This window comes from Diabrotica virgifera, chromosome 1 (genome assembly GCF_917563875.1).
Source record: "Diabrotica virgifera virgifera chromosome 1, PGI_DIABVI_V3a".
Classification (NCBI taxonomy): Eukaryota; Metazoa; Arthropoda; class Insecta; order Coleoptera; family Chrysomelidae; genus Diabrotica; species Diabrotica virgifera.
This window is the reverse complement of record NC_065443.1, coordinates 67272855-67297080: the sequence shown is the minus strand read 5'-3', so window position 1 is coordinate 67297080 and position 24226 is coordinate 67272855. Positions and strand designations below refer to the sequence as shown.

The window sequence follows — 24226 nt, the reverse complement described above, 5'->3', positions numbered from 1 at the left end:
TTCGTTTCCGAGATACGGGATGTTGAATTTTTTCTTACAAACTGACAGAGTATTTGTTGCTCTAAATCAGGTTGAGATATGCAAATGAAATTTGGTAGGTTTTAAGAGGTAGTTATTGCGCATTTTTTGACATACAAATAAGAATTTTATATTCACCATTGGCGTGCACAAGGGTATAAATATTTTAGATACATCCCGTATGCACGCCAATGGTGAATATAAAGTTCTTAATTGTATGTCAAAAAATGCTCAATAACTACCTCTTAAAACCTACCAAATTTCAGTTGCATATCTCAACCGGTTTTAGAGCAACAAATAAACCGTCAGTTTGTAAGAAAAAATTCAACATCCGGCATCTCGGAAATGAAGAATTTGTGGACATATGTTTATAAAGAAAACGGTCATTATTTTTTCATCCAGAATCACCTCTTAAAGTTTGTCGCACTTATTGATGAAGAACGTGGCTAGTTGTTAAAATACCTAACTTTTTTATTATACAACATAAGCAAATGAATCAAAAAAGAAAATGTTAAGAAATCCTAAGGCTACAATTGAGTTTTAATTTCAATATTTTATCTATGCTATAATATTCCTCAGAGTGTTCTTAACTTAAAGGAAAAAACACAGTATGATTGTTACACCCAGTATAAAATGACATTTACCTGTCTAGCAACAATATTAACACATTGAGATTCTTACATAATAAAGCTATAAAATACTAAAAAAAATCACTTAAATCGGACAACAGGTTTAGGAAATTCGAAGCATCAAACGTGTATAATTCATCTAGTGACCTAAATTTTTGCCCGCCAGTGTATGATTAATATAATATCATGAACTTCTATAACTTGTAGGAAATTACTGTTAATACGTAAAACCATATAAAAAGAAACAAAACGCACCTTATCGATTGTCTTAGAGACAAATAAATACAAAATACATCACAAACCATCGATTAGGTTCAATCGCTTATTGAACTATTGTAGTTGATAGTAGAATTGTGCCTTGTTTTCCTGCACCCTTCTTCTACTGTCATACTGGGGTTTATTGACTGTGATAAAGCTGTCGTTTTCTGAAAGTCGATTGTTACGTATTTTTCTTTTATACTAGGGCCCTCTGGAACCGCCTGAAAATTTACCATAGTAAAGTGAAACATATTTCATTAAAAACATAAGATGTAGATCCTTGAAACACACTCAGTGATCAAAAGATCCAAGGTTAATGGTTTGACGACCACTCGTACGAAATCAAACAGATGAAATAGAGAATGTGGAAAAATCCCCTTACGAACAATTCACACATCCACCATTTCGGGCTGGGAAAAATTTTTTGAATAGAATCAAAGATCCAAATACCAGCTCTTAGAAATGTGTTTCGCCCTCTTCAACCTCTCTGGGCTCATCAGTAAAAATGAGAGGTTGAATATCTTTAGACACATTCCAATCAAAAAACAACATTCGAGACCTAGACATAGCAGGAGCGTAAATCTACGGCAAATCTGACAATGACAGTCTCAAGTTTTAATACCCTAATTACTTAAAGTAAGTAAAATGTATGTTTAAAATCAAAAGATGTAGATCATTGAAACACACTCAGTGATCAAAAGTTCCAAGGTTAATGGCTTGAAGACCACTCGTACCAAATCAAACAGATGAAATAGAGAATGTGGAAAAATCCCCTTACGAACAATTCACACATCCACCATTTCGGGCTGGGAAAAATTTTTTGAATAGAATCAAAGATCCAAACACCAGCTCTTAGAAATGTGTTTCGCCCTCTTCAACCTCTCTGGGCTCATCAGTAAAGATGAGAGGTTGAATATCTTTAGACACATTCCAATCAAAAAACAACATTCGAGACCTAGACATAGAAGGTGCGTAAATCTACGGCAAGTCCGAATTAAAACTTGAGACTGTCATTGTCGGACTTGCCGTAGATTTACGCACCTTCTATGTCTAGGTCTCGAATGTTGTTTTTTGATTGGAATGTGTCTAAAGATATTCAACCTCTCATCTTTACTGAGGGAAATGTGGAAAATGATAAGAGGTCAAAGAGCAGAGATGAAGGAATTGATAGAAGTAAAACATATTGATACAAATACATGGACAACTTACCTAAAAAACCTTTATCAAACAGCTAATCACAAAGAACTGGAAACACCACGATTAGAATCGGATGAGAAAACAGAAATTAAAGAGGAAGATATAAAGAACGCCTTAAAAAAGATGAAAAATCGAAAAGCTCCTGGGAAAGATGGAATAGCTAATGAACTTTTAAAGTACGGAGGAGATAGACTTCACAAAGAACTGAATATCCTTATAAGTAAAATAATAAATACAGGAAGAATTCCAGAAGAATGGAGAACCACTCAAATGATAGCGTTATTTAAGAAAGGTGATAGGGCAGACCCCAGTAACTATAGAGGGATAAATTTACTGAGCACTATACTGAAACTCACAACAAAAATACTTATGGAGAAAATAATGGCGTGCATAAATATATCGGATGAACAACAAGGATTTAGAAGTGGAAGATCATGTAACGATGCAGTTTTTGTGATAAGGCAAATAGCGGAGAAATCATTAGAATATAACAAACCAGCCTTTTTCTGTTTCATAGACCTAGAGAAAGCGTTTGATAGAATCCAATTAAAAGATGTGATACACCTTCTATATGAGAAAAATTTACCACTGTATCTTAAAACTGATAGAAAACATATATGTAAGAAATAAAATAGAGATGAAAGTCAATGGAATAATAACAGAACCCATAGAAACAAACACAGGAATCCGGCAAGGAGATTCACTAAGCCCTCTACTGTTTAACATAATATTGGATGCAATAATAAAACAAGTGAAGAAAAAAAGAGGGTACAAAATGGGCAATAGAGAGATAAAAATACTCTGTTACGCTGATGACACCGTGTTAGTAGCAGAGTGCGAAGACGACCTACAAAGATTATTGCACGAGTTCAACATTAACGCAAAAGAAATGAATATGAAAATATCAGCCCAAAAAACAAAAAGCTTAGTAATTGCCAAAGAACCAATAAGATGCAAATTGGAGTTAGACAATCAAATTATACAACAAGTAATGACTTTCAAATATCTGGGAATTAATCTATCAGCCGACAACAATATCGAAGAAGAGGTAAAAGACCAAATAATTAAAGCCAGTAGAACGGCCGGATGCCTAAACGACACAATTTGGAAAAACAAACACCTAAGATTGGAAACAAAGGCCCGAATATATAAGTCAGTTATTAGGCCAGTTATGACTTACACGGCCGAAACAAGACCAGATACAAGCAAAACACGAAAACATCTGGAAACCAACGAAATGAAGATCTTAAGAAGGATTGCTGGAAAAGGACTACAGGATAGGGTAAGAAGTGAGGAAATCAGACGCATATGTGGAGTAGACAATATAAATACCTGGGTAAAGAACAGAAAAGAAGAGTGGAATGAGCACATAAGCAGGATGTCTGAATCAAGGATAGTAAGAATAGCCAGGGACAAGTCACCGTTAGGCAGGAGAAGTATAGGACGCCCAAGGAAAAGATGGAATGACAACTTAGGGGCAGAATGAAAGGCACCGTTGAAGAAAAACAGGCAGTACTGCCTATATAAAAGAAGAAGAAGAAGAAGAATCTTTACTGATGAGCCCAGAGAGGTTGAAGAGGGCGAAACACATTTCTAAGAACTGGTGTTTGGATCTTTGATTCTATTCGAAAAATTTTTCCCAGCCCGAAATGGTGGATGTGTGAATTGTTCGTAAGGGGATTTTTCCACATTCTCTATTTCATCTGTTTATATTTCATTAAAAAAACAAAAATGAATGTTCCTACAGTAACCCTACACCAGTGGCCAACCAGCCAACCATTTAACTCGTTCGATGCACACGACGACAGTGTGTCGTCACGAGGGTTTCATCAAGGGTCCGACGACGCACGAGTGTCGGCGGTAGTACTGCTCGGAGCCAGAATGTTCTTCTTTGTCCTGGGCCTCTTCTTTCGGACATAATTGCCTATATTATGAGGTGTAAAAGGTTAGCCCTCTCTGGATGTCTCGTTACATGGCCGAAATATTGTAACTTTCGAATTTTTATTGTCTTTTTATGTTTGGGTCTCAATTTTCCATATAAACACACACAACAAAATAGTTGAGTAAATTTATAAAAGATTAAAAAATGTATGAAATAAACTTACCTGCGGTGATTTAACAGTCCCGTCCCCACCACCGTCCAAATCTAACTCTGCATAATTTACTTCTTCTACAATGGGATGTTCTAGATTAACACATGGAACTAGTGGCGTATCTGGAGGTCGAAGGGCTTCTAATTCTTCGACACCGATGTTAGCATAGCAATGGCGATCTTCCAAGTCTTCTGGTACAGGATGGGGCATATCGACATTCATATACACATGAGATGTACTAAAAATACCAATTGTATAAGGAAAAAATCATTTTTACAATATGTAATGTAAATATTAACATTAACCCTACACCATTGTACGGTAGAAGGGATATGATTATAAATAAAAAATGTAAATATTACTATCATTCATTACTACTGACACTCTCCTAAGTAGAAGTAGAATCCATACTCATCATTATCATCATCATCATCATCATCAGTGGTGCTATTTAGTTTGGCCTCGACCTTCCCCACTCTATTTCGCCAGTTGTTTCTGTCCATCGCCAGCCGTTGTCAATAGGGCTTTTCATCGATTGTCATTTGTTTCGAGCTTCTGTCATGTGTCACATAATATTAATATATCTACGTCATACGTCTTTGGTTTGTATCATTGGCAATACCAATAACGTATGACGTAGATACATTAATATTAGACACATGACAGAAGCTCGAAACAAATGACTGTGAATTAAAAGCCCTATAGGGAACTTGCATAAAATTTTATATTCGAAAAAAATGTTATAAATCACAACAGAACATAATTTAAAACATGTATCAAAGATAAAAAATTTGTTTTTGTGTTCCGTTTGGCCCCTAAAGACGATTCTAAATTCAAATTAAAGCAGCTAGCCCAAAACGCGTAGTGACGTCATATGGTTAATGTTTACATTCTGCACCAACAAAGTAAACAAAATTGTATATAATTTTAAATTAGACATTATAAACGTCAGTAGAAAATACAGTTATGTGATGTCACAAGTGTTTTTGATCGTTTGAACTATTCATAGAAAACTTGAAAACTACTTTTAGAAAATAGTTTTATTTTCCATAGTAAACCTTCTTTCCTTTCCTTCAAAAACTGTATCAAACTCCAATCTCAACAAACTTACAATGACATATGATAAATGTCATTAGAATATAAATAGTTTTCCCTTATTCCGCGACGATGAGCTGGCCAAATACCCAAGTAGGTGAAGGCCAATAAACTAAAGAAGGAGAAGAAGAATATACCTAAATATAACCATAAACATAGACATATAGTAAAACTATGTGACGTCACGGGTCGTCTGAACTATTTTAAATCACAGATGTTAAATTTGTATTTCTAAGTTATTATGAGTTTTTGTCTAAGTTATTATGAGTTTTTGAAGCGTGAAATTTTGAAAATCTCATTTTTAAACAAAACTGAACATTATTATGTAATAAAAAAATGTGCATGTTTCCTATTTGCTGCGCCGATCTTCCTCGCATAGGTCATCTTCCACATGGTCCTTAAATCATGCTCTGGGCCTGCATCTTTACCTCACTCCATTAGGTCTTTGGTTATAAATGTGTTTCGACGGCTCCATCTCGTTCATTCTCTCTAAGTGACCTGACCAGCACAGCCTATTATTTTGATGGATCTACCTATACTAGGTTCACTATAAAGGCGGTAAAGCTCAAAATTATAGCGCTTACGGCAAAATCCGTTTTCTTGCACGCCTTTATAAATATGACTATTTCTTTATACTTCTTGCTTAATAATTTGAAGTTATATTGAATTCTCCAAATACCATTCTCACAGATTGCAAAATACATTCTGCTTTATCACAAAAAGTCTAAATATTGACTCTACCTCTAATAATTGAGTACCAGAATATTCCCCAAAGCTAGACAAAAATTGAAAAACTTTCGGGCAACATGGTCAGAAAAATAATTCTCAGTACCTACGTATTTCTTTCTTCTAGCAGATCTCAGTACTTGATACACTACTTATTTTTCTATTTCTTCCAGTATCCAATACAGCATCCACCATAGTGGTGATTTTGATACCACACAAACGTTCAGCACGAAATATCCAAAATAAATTATTGTTTGAACAACAAATATACATACCTGACATCCCCAATTGTATCAGCACCACCCATATTCATATATTGCTGAAAACTAACACTGTTCTCCACCCCTATACTATTAGTATAAGTTGGTTCAGGTATCAAGCTGCCTCTCTTGTTATTGTTATGCTCAGTGGATACATCGCTTAAGGGTGGAGGGGATAATGTAGGGCTCAATGGACCGTTGCTACCCACAGAACCAGGTCGACTATTTCCAACAACTGGTCTTATTACAGGTGGTACTGATACCGGATTCAGGTAGCCCTCAGTTTGAGCTTGGAAGTGAGCATTTGAATTTGGTCTTCTAGTAACTAATATTTGGCCATTGCTGGCATGGACGTCATTGTGGTTAACATTTGGATCTTCTGTTACGTTGCCTAAAATCCATATAATAGATATGAATAATGTAAAATGCCACAGAAAATTGTGGGGAAGATTAGCAATGACTATTAACATGACTTTTATGACATTTTGACACTATTGGCATTTCATAGGTTAATTAAGTTATATCGGCGATTTTTTGTGTTTTCTGTGTTATTTCTTTAATTTTTAGATTTTTAGTCTGCTTTTATATAAAAAACAGTTGTTTTTAGAACTCTTTAGCGATGTATTAGTATAATATAATATTTATGGATTACCCTAGAAGGCCGACATGATCAACCAAAAAAGAAGTAGTGACATTACTGGGTGTGAATCTGTCTTCTTAGTTTACTCCTCCTGGTTTAAAAACAAAGCATAGATGCGCATGACTCCGATCGGGGACATAAACCTATAGATTTTTAAGGCCGTACATATTTTTGCCGCTCCTGGTTAACAACTCTAGCGAAAAGTCAGCGGTGAATGTGTTAAAGAAGTTAGAAAAGAGGTAGACATCCGATAGCAAGTCAGTGGTATAACTTAAACCAAAATTTGCAGCTATTTGCAATACAACAGGATGAAAGATATAATAAATAGATCATTAAAATACAAGTTAGAAAGAAAAAGAGAAGATAAGTGAAAATATTAAGAGATATTCCGAAACAACAACATTGCTATATTATAGACCAGTTACAAAAAACAATATCATTAAAAAAGAATGGAATAAAATCCAATAGATAAAAAAATAATAAAATGAAACAAACATAACATACCTGAAATGTATTGCTGTACAATATTAAATAACTGTTCTGCTTTTCTACACTTAAAAGCATATATACCATGTCCAGTGGGACACCTCCTACCACACTCAAAACTGAAAATATCTGTATCAAATCCATATTTCCTCAAAGCTCTGAGGGGCCATCTCGTAGGTTTCTTTCCTCTTTGGTAAAAAACTAGGTCTGTTTCAGTTACTTGCAATTTTCCAGACTTTATCTTTTTTCCTTGATCATCAACATTTGTCACTTGAAAAATATTAGGGTGTCTGTCATTTATGTCTGTTTTGCTACTTATACAGCCCATTTTCATGCTGGAAACATATTAAGTCAATATTATTAAAGTTATTTTATTGTACTGACAATAATTTGTTTATTGATTGTCCCTAAATTCATACAGAAGTAATTAACTAACAAAAAAGTGATCAATTTAAAAAAAAATTAAGGCACTCGTGGGAGTGCCGACAGAAGTGGGCGAACCAAGCGCCTTCCTGTACACACTCTATCCCTCCTCCAACCTTTAGAACTTCGGTCGAACTTACAGCCAATTCAACTTATAGTATATAAATTACTAATATATCGACATAGCGATGCCGGTCGCGAGCTCAATGCATTTTCCCCATCCAAAAATAAGTGTTATACCTAATATTATATAGGCGTTGCGTACGTCCTATGCTATCAGTGGCGGCTGGTCAGAGGAGGCAAGGGAGGCTTAGCCTCCCCATAAATGTTTTACATGTGCTACACTGTTTTGTTTACTTTGCAATTTTGCTTCGCGTTAGAGATATCGGAAAAAATTATTTGAACAAGTTATTGCAAATAATATTCTAACCCCACATGCCAAATTTGATCACAAAATTCGCACTTTTAGTTTTTTCATTATTTGTAGTCAGCATCTTAAAATCGCAGAGGAGGCTGCTGGCCGGAAAATCTCACTTGCTAATGCTCCGCGCAGCCCAGCAGCGTTTAAGCATGGTAGTTTAAGGAGATCCGGTCTCCTTAGAGCTGCATTATCGCTTAACGCACACGCTGCCCGGAGATTGGGCAAGGGCGGCTAATCGGCCAGTAGCCTCCTCTGAGGTTTTAGGATCTTGATTACAAATAATGAAAAAACTAAAAGTGCGAATTTTGTGATGAAATTTGGTATGTGGTACCTTTTCCCGATATCTGTAATGCAAAGCAAAATATCGGTAATTTACCGTGTTTTTGGATTCGCAGTAGGCCGCTTTTAGAATAAAAAAAATTCAGTTGAGTATCTTAAAAAATGTGAACCTTCAACCTGAATGGACTGCAAAACTTCAAATCTGTATTTATTTTGATATGCATATCTACTTACAGAGATAGAATTGTTAACAAATAAACGACACAAACTTTGGTAATACACTTTTACAATTAGACTAACTATTTTTAAAATATAATATTATGAAATTGTGAATTATGATGATATTATAAAATGTAAATAAAAAATGCTCAAAAAAATGGGGCCTTAAATTAGATTTTTTTGGCGGATTTTTTTTGCTAGTACAAATTTGTCTAGATATTTTACAGTTAGGTATAGCCTCCCCTATTGTAAAAATCACGAGCCGCCACTGTATGCTATTTATGTATACATACACAATTATTATATATATACGTACAAAATTTATTTCGGCGAATTGATGACGGTCGCAAATTCAGTATTTTTCCCCTTCAAAAAAGTGCACAACATCCCTAAAGAAGTTTTCACTTCAAAAATTTATTTCGCCGAAGCGATTATGGTCGCTACTTTAATACTTGTTTTCCCTTTCAAAAAGTGAACCACGCCCCTAAAGAAGTTTTCACTTCAAAAATTTATTTCGCCGAAGCAATGACGGTCGCGATGACGGTCCCTAATTTAATACTTTTTCTCCTTTCAAAAAGTGCACAGCGTCCCTAAAAAGATTTCACTTTAACAATGTATTTCGTCAAAGCGATGACGGTCGCTAATTTAATACTTTTTCCATTTTCAAAAAGTGCACCACGTCCCTAAAAATGTTTTCACTTCAAAAATTTATTTCGCCGAAGCAATGACGGTCGCTAATTTAATACTTTTTCCCCATCTAAAAAGTGCACAACGTTCCTAAAGAAGTTTTCACTTCAAAAATTTATTTCGCTGTAGCAACGACGGTCGCGATGACGGTCGCTAATTTAATGCTTTTTCCCCATCTAAAAAGTGCACAACGTCCCTAAAGAAGTTTTCACTTCAAAAATTTATTTCGCCGAAGCGATGACAGTCGCTAATTTAATACTTTTTCCCCATTCAAAACATTAAGTTTCCCCAAAAAATTGCACCACGTTCGAGTTATTTGAGATTAAAGGTTCTCCATTTCGATGTTCTTCGAAAATAACCATCCTTTAAACAGCAATAACTCAGTCGTTATTGAGTTTACATGGGTCTTTTAGACACGAATCTCTTTGTTTTTTTATTAGCTACATTTTTGTTTTTGATAATTTTTTTCTATAAAATTAATTTTTTTTAAGTTATTCATTAAAAACCGTTATAAAACGCGAGATTTTTCAATGAAAAATGCATAGTTTCAATCGTAAATAACTTGGAAAGTGTAAATTTTGCAAAAAAAATTTATAGAACCAAATTTACTCAGAATTGGTCACTCTATCGATTTCCATAGTTATTTTGATTAACAAATGTTCATCCGCTAGATGGGGTTGTTTTCACCCCCAGAACAAAAGCGCAGTTCGGCATAGGGTAGATTTGGACAAAGGTTATAATTACTACCTAAATCCAAATTTTTAAGGAAATCGACCTTGGTTCTCAAAATTCCACGAGACAATGGCTGTTGATTGGACTATTACGAGTTTCAGTTTGCCATAAGTACCATAAATGAATTTGTGATATCAGTTTTTGTTCATTTTCAACAGTGTTAAGTATTGAGATTGTAAGCCAAGCCGCACACCAAAGAAACATGAAACGAAAAACATGAAACATGAAACGAAAAACATGTTTCATGAAACTAAAACACTGCTAAACAAATCTCAAAGTCCGCCTACCAATGAAACGAGTGTGATTCATGCTCATGACACATTTTTATTTTCGGAGAGTTTCATAAATGGCCGGACGTATATTTGTTTAGCAGTGGTTTATTTCCATGAAACGTAATTTACGTTTCATGTTTCTTTGATGTGCGGTCGGGCTTAGATTGCATGCTTTAACTATGAGTAGTTATTTTATATTATTTTGTATGTGGTGAATGTATTATTACGGTTTTCATATTTCTCATAAATAAAACAGAAAATATTAAGACAAAAATCAAATCACCGACCAACAAACATCGCAATACCCTGTATATTGTACTATTAAGCCTTAGATATAGAAAGTGTTTTTCGGAATTAGTGAATCGCATTCGGGTAAACACATTCCCACATAAAAACAATATATTGGTTTTTCTACCGGCTAGTTTGATAAACAAATTTTGTAAACAGAAATTGACGTGGAACTTTCTATTGTACGGAGTACCACGAAAAAAGACTAGAATTAGATAAAAGCGTAGGTATTGGGACCGTGCAAGTTCGGCAAAGCGACCTCTATTTCTACGCTCTGTACTTTTATTCGCACTTTTAATTATATTGGCCAATTATATTAGTCCTGGTTGCTGGATAATTGTCAAGACCATAGTCCAAAAAAATAATAAGAAGAAAAAAATAAGATGCAGGTTATGTTTAGCAAACGTAAACAATTGTATGTAGTAAATAAAATCCGTTATTAAAATGCAGTATTGCAAGCAAAATACAATTAATTAAATTTACCTTTATATAATAATTGCATATCATATCAATATTGTGGAGCAATATATAATTTTTCTAAGTCAATGACAGAAGGTATGAAATATACGTCAATTTGACAATTTCAATTGACAATATGAATTATTTAAGATAGTTGCAATATTTCTCCGCGACTCGCGCACGGTCGTTTCTCGTTTCCCTTTCCAAGTACTTGCACACCGCGAATAGTGAATTGTTATCGAGGGTAGGTAATTATCCTTTTTTCCTTAGAAATTGAAAATGTTTAATTTGTCTTTAGTAAGAATAACTTACGGATTTTTGCTAGTAGAAAGTTGGGTTTTTGTGAGGACAGTAAAATTTGTTTGGATGGTGGTACGTTCTGATTGGTTGAAAAAGAGTGAGGGAGGTTTTAGGATTGGATGGAGCTTTGCCACAGAAAGAAAGATTGTTGTGATTTGAATACCGGGCGAGAACACTACAGTTTTGCTGAGACAACGGTGCTAATTAGCCAAGTTTTATAAAAAGTATATGTTGTGAAAAGTTGTGTTGGTGTTTATGGAAAGAGTTCCAACTGTGGTAGCAGACAGCAGAAATTGAAGAAATAACTGACATGCTGTAAGAAATAAACAGATGTATAGTTTTATAATAGACCATGTCGATTAGTTGAGATATCCTTGTGTCTGGAGAGAAGGAGTTGTTTATGTAGTTAAGATTTGGAGCAGAGGAGTTAGCACGAGTATTTGGAAAAACTGAAAAGTACCAGCAAGGTGGACAAGTCACAATCAAAGGAGAGTGAGGTGAAATCAGCAATTTTGGGGACAAAAGGTTAGTTTTGTCATTTTAGTAAACAGAGACTATCAATCACGACTACCTAGTTATTCGTTTTGTTGGTTTTTTATTGAGAATTAAAATAAATTATAATTTATCTTGAATCACTAAAATTGAGAAATCATTGATTTGGATATAAGTTTAAAATAATCTTTATTGATAATTTTGGGTGCATGATTTGATGGATGTTTGATTTTCTTATTATTCTGATCATTGTATATGGTATATCAAGGGCTGAGAGCAATAGGGTTCCAAGCGACATTTTGTACAAAATCGGTTGTTTCAAGTACGAAATAAGGTTTCAAGTACGTGAAATACTTTCAGGTTCAGGCAAAAGGTTCCCAGGGACAAGTACTTTAGAAAAATTAAGAATATATGTACTTTGTACCCACGTAAGAAGTAATACTTCTATTATATTATGATTTCAACGAAACAAATATATTTTCAGTGGCGTACCCAGGGGGGTTTGTCCCCCCTCAGCGCTTATAAAAAATATTTAAAGAGTAGTAGGAAAATGTAACTTGTCTTTCACAAACAATACAAAAAAATTTCGGTGACCAAGCCAAACCCCCCCCCCAAGGGAAATTCTACTAGGTGCGCCACTGTAACAGTTTATTTGTATTTTATTTAAATATCAAACTAATTTTAATACTTACTACTTTCTAAAAAATTTTAATAAAACAAAAATTAAAAAAAAAGAATGTGTCTGTACTTTGCACGCACATAAGAAGTTATACTTCTATTATATGATTTTAACGAAATAAATATACTTTTAACAGTTTATTTGTATTTTGTTTAAATATTAAACTAATTTTTATACTTACTATAGTATGCGGCAAAATAAACAGTACTGAAATGAATATTTAATTTTTTATGGTTATTATCTAGTATCCATGATATAGCCTTACAAACATTATTCACGACGACGTACGTTCCCGATAAAACAAATGTTAAAGATGCCCTCTGGCCAGTGGCGGATCTACGGGGCAGATAATGAGGAAATTCCCCCCCCCCCCTAACAAGGTCCAAAATTAAAGAAAGAAAATTGTTCAAACATCAAAATATATTAGCTAAAAGCAAATATGGACATAAAACCAAAACCACAGATATACCAATTCAACCCAAAAACACGCTAATTAGGAAAATTAAGGGAACTTAATGCATATACAGTTGAGTCCGCGAGTCTTTACCCGTGCGTCATTAATACCTGGCGAGATAAAACACATACTTTATATCTAGCATCATTCTCTTCCACGCATGAAACTCATGACAAACCAGCTGCCGTTTGTTATTAAGTAAAAACACATGTTATTTTTATGAACCATCTAGACTCAGTGCATTGAAAAGAGATAGGTACAAAAAAAGACGATTCGGTATGTTTTCATATTTTAAGCACAATTTGTTTGACGTTTCTGCTTTGTTTACTTTTGTGGTTGTCAGTCAGTTGAATTTTTTGGGGTTTTTGTCGAATTTTTGCCTTTTGAAGTTTCTTTATATTACACAAACAGTTGTTTTCACAACTAATTTTATATTGGGCTTTGAAATTGTAAGGTAAATAATTATATCTTGGCATTTAATATTTAAAACATACAAAGCTAACGTTATTCACGCAGTAAAGAAATGATTGTGTTTAGATTTCCGTCAAAGTGAATAAATTAACAAAAATAAAATATGTTATTGAATTTTTTTATAAATTGTTTATTTATTTATTAATCAATAATAATAAAAGAATTTATTAAGTTACTTCAAATGTAGCTGTAATTCTGCACAAAAATTTTGATGCAAAACACATTTGACATTCTATATATTTGATAACGTCAAATTTTATAATAAAACCCGTAATCGGAACAGTAGCCACTTTCTGTCAGTTGTTGTTGCGTGAAATAGATTTCCGACTTATTTCGTATGCTTTAAATGATGACGCACGGGTAAAGACTCACGGACTCAACTGTAGCTTATTATTTATGCCTTTTATCTAATCTGAGTTTATCTTTTTATGTCTTTTTGTTGGTTTTTCATTGGAAGTTCCCCCCTAAGGCAAATTTCCCCTCCCAAGCAAATTCTAGATCCGCCACTGCCTCTGGCACGAAAAAATCTTTAATTCTAGTCCGAATTTCCGAAATGGCTGATGATGGATCTGTCTGACTCCTTCAACATTCCCCATATGTACGCATCTGGTGGCGTTAGTTCTGGTGAGTGTCAACTCCCAAAATAATCACGCAGTATTCGAAGAGACTTCCTGGCAGTGTGACAGGTTATCCCGTCCTGTTGAAACCATTGTTAATTTTAAGCTTGAACAGTTTTCATAACCTTTTCCGTATGACCGAAAATGGTACTTCACAACAAAATTTTTTTCTGGAAAACTGAGAACCATTCTGAAGCACCTAACATTATCACGACATTCACATACGTTATAATGACGTTCGGAAACCACTCAGTACGTTTCGGTGCCTGACACATACAAATTTGAGGCATACGAATTTCAGTACTGTTTATTTTGCTGCATACCATACTTTCCAAAAAATTTTATTAAAACAATACCAAAAATTAAAAAAAAACAGAGGGCATCCGGGATTTTTTATTTTGAAATTTATTTCACCAATTGCACTAACAATTTTTGTAAAATTTAAAATTTTTTGTGAAATGTTTATCTTATAATTCCATAAGGTTCCAAGTACAAGGCTTATAGTGCAATAAGGTTTCAAATACACTACAAACGTCAGTAAATATGTTACAACATTGCACATTAGAATCTTACTTATGACATTATCTAACATGAGGCGTTATCACAATTTACCACACTGTAGTATAAAATAATTTTAAGATTTACAGTCCTTCAAATAACGAAGTTATGATACGTTAAAATTAGAAATTTGTCTCCTGAAAAATTTATGAAATGGAGCTTGGAACCTTATTGTTCTCAGCCCTCGATATGTTTATTTGATATTTTTTACTTATAATATTTGATTGATTTTAAAATTTAACATTTGCTTTGCAATTTCATAATTTTGCTGTAAATTTATTTTCCTATTGTATATCCCTTTCCTCAAAGACAACTAGCAAAAAATACTTTGAAGCCACGTTTTGTTTTAATTAGTAAAAGAGCCCTGAGATATATTTATTTGTTTAAAAAAGATAAGTCCAAGTAGAGAGAAGTTTAAAATAAATATTATAACCACACACTTGGGCAAATCATGACAGTATATAATGGAAATTGGATGGAGCATGTGGCAAAAATGAATGGTGGGAGGTGGAGCCAACAAATTACATTATGGAGACCACTAGCAAAAATGAGAAGCGGAGGTAGACCACCTATATGATGGACTGACGATGTCAACACAATCGCTGGGAATTGGCTGCAAGAAACCCAATACCTACAGAACTGGAAGAAATTAGGGGAGGCCTATGTTTAAATTTGGATACAGAAGACTGGATGATAATGATGTGGTGAATAAATTTTGAGAAAAAAAAAACAGAAACAGTTTTTGACCTTGTAAAATAAACTTATCCGACCCATTTTTGCATCTACTTGAGAAAACAAGATAAAACTTGGGCTTCACATTTGGTACCGTAAAATGGGGTGTAGTTGACTGCTGGGGTGAATTTGACTGAAAAGTTCGAAAATGATTCCAACATGCTTATTTTTTTTTGGTTATTAATATTAGTAAATTTTATGCTAATTCTGTTCATTGTAAATGTATGTTGAACATATTTTATGTAAACATTAAGAGTTTTTTTCTTGTATATACCAAAAACGCGGCCTCGAAATTATTAACTTAATTTGTAAGAAAATGAATATTCTTAAACTTTGTTATAAAAATCATTATACTAAAAATGTTATTGGCAACTGTTGGTAATATTTCAACGAATCATTAACTGTAGATAAAAATACCAGTTACTAATTTTGAATGAACTTTTAAGTTTCGTCACAATCTTCAAATTTGTCAACTTATGCACTTTTCGCTTAAATTTGGGGCGAAGTTGACTGCCGTAGTGAAGATGTCCATCAGGTCAAAACTTGCAGGACCTACATTGAATCGACGCTGCTTTATTGAATTCGTAGTTTGAAATGCGGACGGGAGCTGACGCGTAAAATATTTTTAAAAATAATTACCTACTTATCGAAAATAAATTTGTAAAATGCCGAGGGTGTATACGCATAAGGATAAGAAAATCATGAACTTGCAGACATTCAAAGTAATATTGCTGAAGAGACAGAATATTTTCACATTAATAATATAGAATATAGAAACAAATTCATGGGTTTTAATAGAATATCAAACTAAGACGAATATTAAACATTTTGTAGGACAAATTTCTATTTATTTATTTTACGGATACACCATTTTTACAAAAATACGACGTCAACCTTTACAAAGCATAGGTTCAATAGGTTGCGTTAAAAAAAACCAAAATTAAAATTAAACAAAATTCAATAAAAGTAGTAGCTTAAGTTATTATTAAGTTATATAATGCTCAAAATCTCTCAACTGATTTCTTAAATGTTGCTATAGATATTCCAAGTAACTCTAAACTATTGCTGTGCTCATTGGCAGTTCGTAAAATTCTTTTAATGGGTTCATTTTGACCATAATTTGTAGTGTGGAATGGAATGTTGAAAATCTCAGTGTTATGAGTTCTTCTAGTATTAACATTAAAACTTATTAAACTTAGTAACTCTGGATCTTGAACATATCCATTTATAATCTTAAAAAGGAAACAATAATCCGCTTGACACCTTCTATGATGTAGTGGTGAGATATTTAGTATTGACAGTATATCATCATATGTGTATTGTTCTCTAATAAAACCAATCTTGTAAGCACATACCCTCAAGAATTTATTCTGAACTCTCTCGATACTGTAGATGTCACTGTTATAATATGAAGGAGACCAAATGAGAGAACCATAACCATACTCCAAAACTGATCCAACTAAACTAAAGTATAACATTTTTAAAGTTTGTACTGAAAACTGATTACAGTTTCTTAGAATGAATCCCAACATTTTTAAAGCTTTAGCTGAAGTTTCGTTAATGTGATATTTAAAAGTTAATTTAGAATCAAAATTTATTCCTAAATCCTTAATATTATGACGTGCCTCTAATGGTACATTATTTATACAATAATCATAATTTACAAACTCTCTTGATCTTCCAAAAGTAATTTTAAAACATTTTTTTATATTTAAGTATAGCATGTTTACCTCACACCAACTAGCTAAGCTTTTAATATCATTCTGTAACAAAGAGGCGTCAACTAGGTTATTTACTATTCGAAATATTTTAAGGTCATCAGCAAACATTAGAAAATTACTATTTTTAATCACTGAGGATATATCATTAACAAATATATTAAATAAGAGAGGCCCAATATGAGACCCCTGAGGAACTCCTGAGGTTACAGATACTCGTTGAGATAAACAGTTTCCATATTTAACATACTGACATCTACCAGATATATAACTACCTATCCACTCAATTATTTTACCTCCAAATCCATAGCCTTTTAATTTAGCAATAAGCAGATCATGGTTAACTCTATCGAAGGCTTAGAGAAGTCTGTGTAGATAGCGTCAACCTGACCCTTCTGTTCAACTGAATTAGCAATGAAATTAGTATACAATATTAAGTTTGTGCATTTAGACTTACCTTTAGAAAAGCCATGTTGTCTAACATCAATTATATCTTTACAATTCCATGTCAAAAAGTTATTTACAAGGCACTCAAAAAGTTTGGGTAATACAGATTGGTTACAAACCGCTCGATAATTTTCAACATCATTTTTATTACCAGACTTAAAAATTGGTGTTAAATAACTAGTTTTCCAAAAATCAGGAAAGATGCCAGTACTCAATGAGGAATTAAATAAGTAGCAGATAGGTTTTACGAGAGTAAAAATGCAATGCTTGAGAACATAAGCTGGCAAACAATCTGGTCCAAGCGATAATTTGCAAGGCATCTTTAAAACACTATCAATTATGTCTGAGAGCCCAATACTATAATTATTCACATTTACACTCTGCTGATAGTTAAAAATTGGGATCTGATTAACTTTAGAATTAGAACATGTAGTTGAGAAAAACTTACTAAATAAATTAACTACGTCTTGAGCATTATCACCTGTACTATCACCGTAGGACATATTAGATGGCAGATTATAACTTTTACGTTTATTATTGATATACTTCCAAAAATGTCGAGGATTAGATAGAATCCCATTCTCAATATTATTCAAATAGTTGGTATAATATTGAGAGGAGACTTGTTTACATTCATCTCTTAACTGAGAAAATCTTAAATAATCATCCCTTCTACCAAATAATTTATACTGCTTATGTATTTTCTTTTTTAAATATATCAACTTCCTTAATTTACCATTAAACCAAATCAGAAACGAACTTGTTTTAAATTTTTTGATTGGAACAAATAAGTCAAAACCTGCATACATAAAATCATAAAATACTGCTAAGCTGTAATTCACATCATCTGATAAAGTAAGTCCCAATTAATACTTGCAAAGTAATCATTTAATCCGACATAATTTGCATTTTTAAAATCATAATAAAATTCCTCGTAGTTCAGTTGATAATGCTTTTCAAAACCAGTTAATTCTACAACTATAGGCGAATGATGGATACTATTATCAAATAGCGAATCAAGTGGAATAACTACATCAACATTGTTTAAATTTGTAAATACTAAATCTAGAAAGACATTACGACTGTTAGGTAAAGTGTTTATTTGAAACATGTTAAAATAACCAAAAGAATTGGCCAAATATACAGCAGGAGAGTCATCAGGACATTCAACATTTAATCCAAAGTTGTCATTACTCCAGGAAGCATTAGGTAAATTATAATCACCACACAGTACCAAGTTTCCACACTTCTCCATAACATATTCAACTGAACTGCAATGTAACATGTATACATTTAGGTCGGATGCAGGAGGGATATAAACTCCACCCATAACTATGCAGTTATTATTAATTTTCAGTGATACCAAAAATTTGTTCTACTTCACAATCAGGGATTATCACTTTCTGCGCACTTATGTCATTTTTAACAGCAATTAACACACCTCCACCCCTAGTTTTTCCTGTGCGAATTTCAGTGATTAAAGATGATGAAGCTAATGTTAAGTTCCTAAAACTCACAAAATTGGGAAAATTTATATGGCCTGATATTCTTGACGAAGAAAATGTTCCTCTAGGTAACATAAAAAAGTATTAAATGCGCCAAAAATTTGCCGAAGGGGCGAACTGTGTTTTGTTTTGGACTTGTCTGCATATAATTTTAAATAAGTAACTTTCTTTATGCAATAAAAAGTTGATTAAAAGGTTTATTGTAATTTAAAATCTTTTTAGTGTGTTTATCTTCACCCCAGTTAACTAAAAATCATTTTTATTAAGTAAAACCATAGACAGTCAACTTCACCCTGTTCGGGGTGAAGTTGACCAAAGAAACAATTTATTTTTTCCAAGTTTGGTTTTTTAAAACACCCGTTGTTTTTTCTACTAAAATTAAAGTTAAGACTTATACACATATTATGCAAAAATATATGATACATTTTATTTTGTTATCTAGAAAATATCTTTAGTTGAAGTTGAAAAACGGTCAACTACACCCCATTTTACGGTATGTAAAACATGCTTTAATTTTTTTTTACAATGCCAAAGGAAAGACAAAGTACATGTAGTTTGAAATACCAATGATTTGGAGGGAACCAAGAAACATTTAGATTTAGATTCAGTAAGAAGGCCAGTACCTACTAAATTCTGAAAAAGTACCTATTGCAATTTTCAATATGGGGGCTTAGGGTCACACAAACGTAACTACATTTTTAATGTTCTGTATTTTTTTGTACAGACATATCAAACTTCAACCTATTTAAGATTCACATGACCTTATGTCCATCTGCTTTAGTTCTGATTTGCACATGTATATCTACGTATAAGATTCAACCACCGATATGTCTGTACAAAAAAAATATAGCTAAGTGTGTGTGACCCTAAGTCCTCGGGGGTACCACTGTTACCATTGGTAACAGTTACAAATCTTGCAAATAAATATTTTATGACTACTACGAAATCATTCCATTTATATTTTTTACCAACAGAAATACTTGTTATAGTACCTAATTCAGTAAATACCCAACTAGACGCACGAAAATATTGGCGAGATATGTGAATAAACGACACGTTATCATATGCCGTTACCAATACTGGCACTGGTAACTGTAACGCAGGAGAAACCTCGCCATCGCTTGGGACTAGCTCTGAAAATTTTGAAGGACCGACGGGTCTAGAGACGGCACGCAGGCACGTGGGCATGCGGTGCATATCAGTATTGTTACCATTTTGAAGATTGGTAAAACGTTGGTTTAGTATGTTTAGTACCTATTACAGATTACAGTGTGCGTGCATTTAAACATGGATAGGAAGAGCGTTGCTACGTATTGCGTAATTGATCAACTACTTGAAAAGTCATTCTACATACATGTATATTTTTTTATATATTATTTTAAAGAAAAAAATGATATTATTGAAAATGGAAGAATTAAAATATAAACAATAGTTTTCAACATCTGTTCTTTTCCTACTTGTTCATTTTTTTATGTTAATGTAGAATAATATGTTTAGTTTGTTTATTATTTATTGTTATACTTGTTACATACCTATACATAATTACATACATATAATTTGGGAATAGTGGTTTGTTTAATTTTATCCCACAGGATTGAAAACAAAAACTTATACTTGGGAGGTTAAAAATATTTTTTTAAATAGGATTTTTTTACATCTGGTTTTGGTAACACTTTAGAAAAAGTCACGCATCGCCACTAGGGGTGTTCCAATAAAACAAAAAACATAAACTTCAAACTATATTAATTTAACGGATTTATTAGGTTGAATTTGTCTGTTTGTGGTGTAAGTTTCATGTCAGCTAATATATTTTGGACCTTGAGGAATATTTCCCCATTCCCCCACCCCCGCAGATCTGCTACTGTTCAATAGTCTACCTAGACTCTCAAAAGATGACAAAAGAACATCAATGTCTGATGAAGCAGAGTTTTTGCAATTAGAGTATCAGATAATAATAGTAAATTTTAAGCCTATCACGGAAATTCACAATATATCCCTCAATGAGAACTGAATGACTTTTTAGAGACCTGAAACCATCCACTCATTATTTATGTATTACATACATCCATGTACAGTTACGGTCATTGAATAGTACACCTTACTTTTTATATTGTAATACTGTAAAATTACAGTGTCATACGGATTTGACAAATGTCAAAGTCAAAAAATTTCAAAAAGTCAATGCTTGTCAAAACTTTCGTGAGTGTTCAAAAATAAAATAAAAGTATATCAAACTCCTCCAAAATGGTTAGAATACATTTGAATGATGCGCAAAAAGCAAGAGCAATTGCCAAACTCGAAGAAGGTTGGTCACTAAGGCAAGTTGCTGCTGATTTGAACGTGAGCCATATGTGCATATGGAAGATCAAACAAAGATGGGATAATTTTCACTCTATAGCACGGTTGGGCGGTTCAAGAGGGCAGAAGATCTCCACAGATCAACAGGATGAGATGTTAGTAGATTATTTGAGAGAATCTCCTTTTGTCACAGCTCAAAAAGCAAGAGAAGAGACAGCGTTTCCAGGCAGTATTCGCACTGCACATAGAAGAATTAAAGCAAGTGGACTGCTAAATTGTGCAGCTGCAAGGAAACCTTTTTTGACTGAGGATCACAAGAGGAGACGAGTTGAATTTTGTAATGAATTTATAAACCGTGATGAGAATTTTTGGTCTAGGGTTGCATTTTCCGATGAAAAAGTATTTCAGTCATATAGCAATGGTTGGGTAAGAGTTTATAGGCCGAGAAATCAAAGGTATGATGAACAATATACGCATCATTTAAGAAATAGTGGAGGATTCTCGGTCAATGTATGGGGATGGATAAGTGCTGAAGGCCCGGGCGTTTGTTATCATGTAGAAGAGAAGTTAACAGGATTACATTACAAACATATTCTTGAGCATACAATGTTGCCATCGGTGATCCAGAGATTCCCCAACAACGACTTCATCTTCCAACATGACAATTGCCCGGTGCATACGAGTAGAATTGTTCGAGAATGGCTAGAAGAAACTGATGTTAATGTTCTTCCGTGGCCGTCCCGTAGTGCAGACTTTAACCCTGTCGAAAATGTGTGGGCAAAATTAACAAAGAAACTAAATGAAAGAAACCTTAGACCACGGAACAGAATTGAATTATGGGAAGCAATTGAGCAGGCATGGGAAGAGCTTGTTAACTATAACATGAGGGGATTGGTGCTATCTATGAACAGAAGACTGCAAAGTTGTATTGAGAAGAATGGGGCTTCCACCAAATATTAACTATTTTTTTATTATTTATCATTGTTTATCATTATTTAATATAAAATAGATTTAAAATAAAATGCATATTTTAAAACCAGACTTCTTTATTTTCGTTATTAAGACCATAATCCATTTTATTCAAAAAACTTCTTTCTATACTTTCCATTTTGTTAAATTTTGTAAAATATTTAGATTTTTTAATTTTAATCAACCTATTCTAGCTAGGTACACCACTGGCAACGTCACTTTGACCTAAAAGGTGCATATAAATGAGGTAAAAATTTTAAAAATCGGCTCCTAGATATGTAAGCCTGTAAACTATTCAATGACTGTAACTGTACCTTGTATTGTTGTTAATAGTAATAGTAATGTAAACAATTGACAACCTTTAGCTAAAAAAAAATTAGAAATAGAATTTACATTGAGAAATAGAAAAAAATCTAGAATTTTTTAAGTTGTTTACTTGTATCCATCTTTACATTTCATTTAAGTACATATAGGTATTTAAAATGTTTTTGTTGATTGATGTTAAAAGACTATTGTCAGCCCCTTTATACCACTTTTTTTAATGCTTGTTGTGACTTGCTATTCCATTTGTTTCTATGTTTAGATATTCCTAATAGTTTCTATTTTAAAATTGCATGCTTACAATACATTTAATTGATAAAACAAAAGCTACATATTTAAGCTACAATGCTTCTAAACAAAAGAAAATGTGTTGAAATGTTTTGCGTATGAGTCAGGGGTAATAAAATATAAATTGTTATTCAACTTTAAACTAATATTATGCTGGCATTAAATTGTATAGCAGCAATTCATCATTAACAGACTATTATGTCATTATTAATTTGTTGACATATACTAGTTTAACAACTTTAACTGTTTATAAATAAAGTAAAGGCGAAAAAACAATATACCTATTTAAAATAAAAATTGAATTTTATATTCGAAATCATGAAGACATCCTTCAGGCATTATTTATATCCATTCAATATTTATTTACTTTTGTTAGACGCCCTATTTATAAACAAAAACCTAAGTGAATTCGTGAAGGATTACTTACCTCACGTCTATAATTTGTTAAATTGATATTAATAGTATGTAATCACATCTTTATTATATACATTATCTTTGGTTTTGGTAATTAATTAATATTTCTTGGAAATGTTTGCAAAAATATCTTTCTATAGTGACAGTGACATTGTTGCATCTGACAGTTGCTGTCAAATGTCAAATCTTCTCTCCCACATCACTGGACTGAACTTTGTCTGAACAAAACAAAAATCAAATAAAAAATACAATAGTTTTTGGTGTCATTTGTATTTCAATTTACGCTGTGTCTAGGTACACGCTAACGTGTACGCAAATAAAAAAGTTAGATACACGCTTAAACGTCATCAAGTCAGTGACGTCATTATTTAGCGTGTACTATGACTGGGTTTTTTTGTACACGCTAATTTGAGCCGCGCGTATGCTGTGGTATAGTCGGTTCGCTAAACTCAGACGCAACTGGCTAGTGATTTTAGTCGATATTTTTTTTGTTTTTTGCCAATTTTGCAAAAATTGGCAAAATTACTAAATATTTAGTGATCATTAACTATTTAAAAATTATTTTTTGCCAATTTTGCTAAAATTGGCAAAATTACCGACTAAAATATCTAGAAAGTTGCGTCTGAGTTTAGCGAACAGACTATATTAAGTATCTGTAAGTATCGCGAGTGTCAGAGTGTGGTTAGAATTTGTCTAATCGCGTTATGTTTACACTTTAGATAATATTGATTTGTAAAGAGTTTCCTTATTTTTTACTTGTTTAGGTTTTTTTTTTAAATTA

At 33.0% G+C, this 24226-nt stretch overlaps 1 protein-coding gene across 1 annotated transcript; it reads right to left on the bottom strand.

Annotated features, from left to right (window-relative positions):
* Positions 1–667: 667 nt before the first annotated feature.
* LOC114326974 (fibroblast growth factor receptor substrate 2) lies at positions 668–23622 on the bottom strand. The gene is made up of 5 exons (XM_028275466.2): positions 23459–23622; positions 7421–7737; positions 6292–6667; positions 4208–4433; positions 668–1126 (listed from the first exon to the last, which is right to left on the bottom strand). Exons 2-5 carry the CDS (start codon positions 7734–7736, stop codon positions 962–964), a joined length of 1083 nt encoding a protein of 360 aa, XP_028131267.1. The 5' UTR covers position 7737; positions 23459–23622; the 3' UTR covers positions 668–961.
* Between the last annotated feature and the right edge of the window lie 604 nt (positions 23623–24226).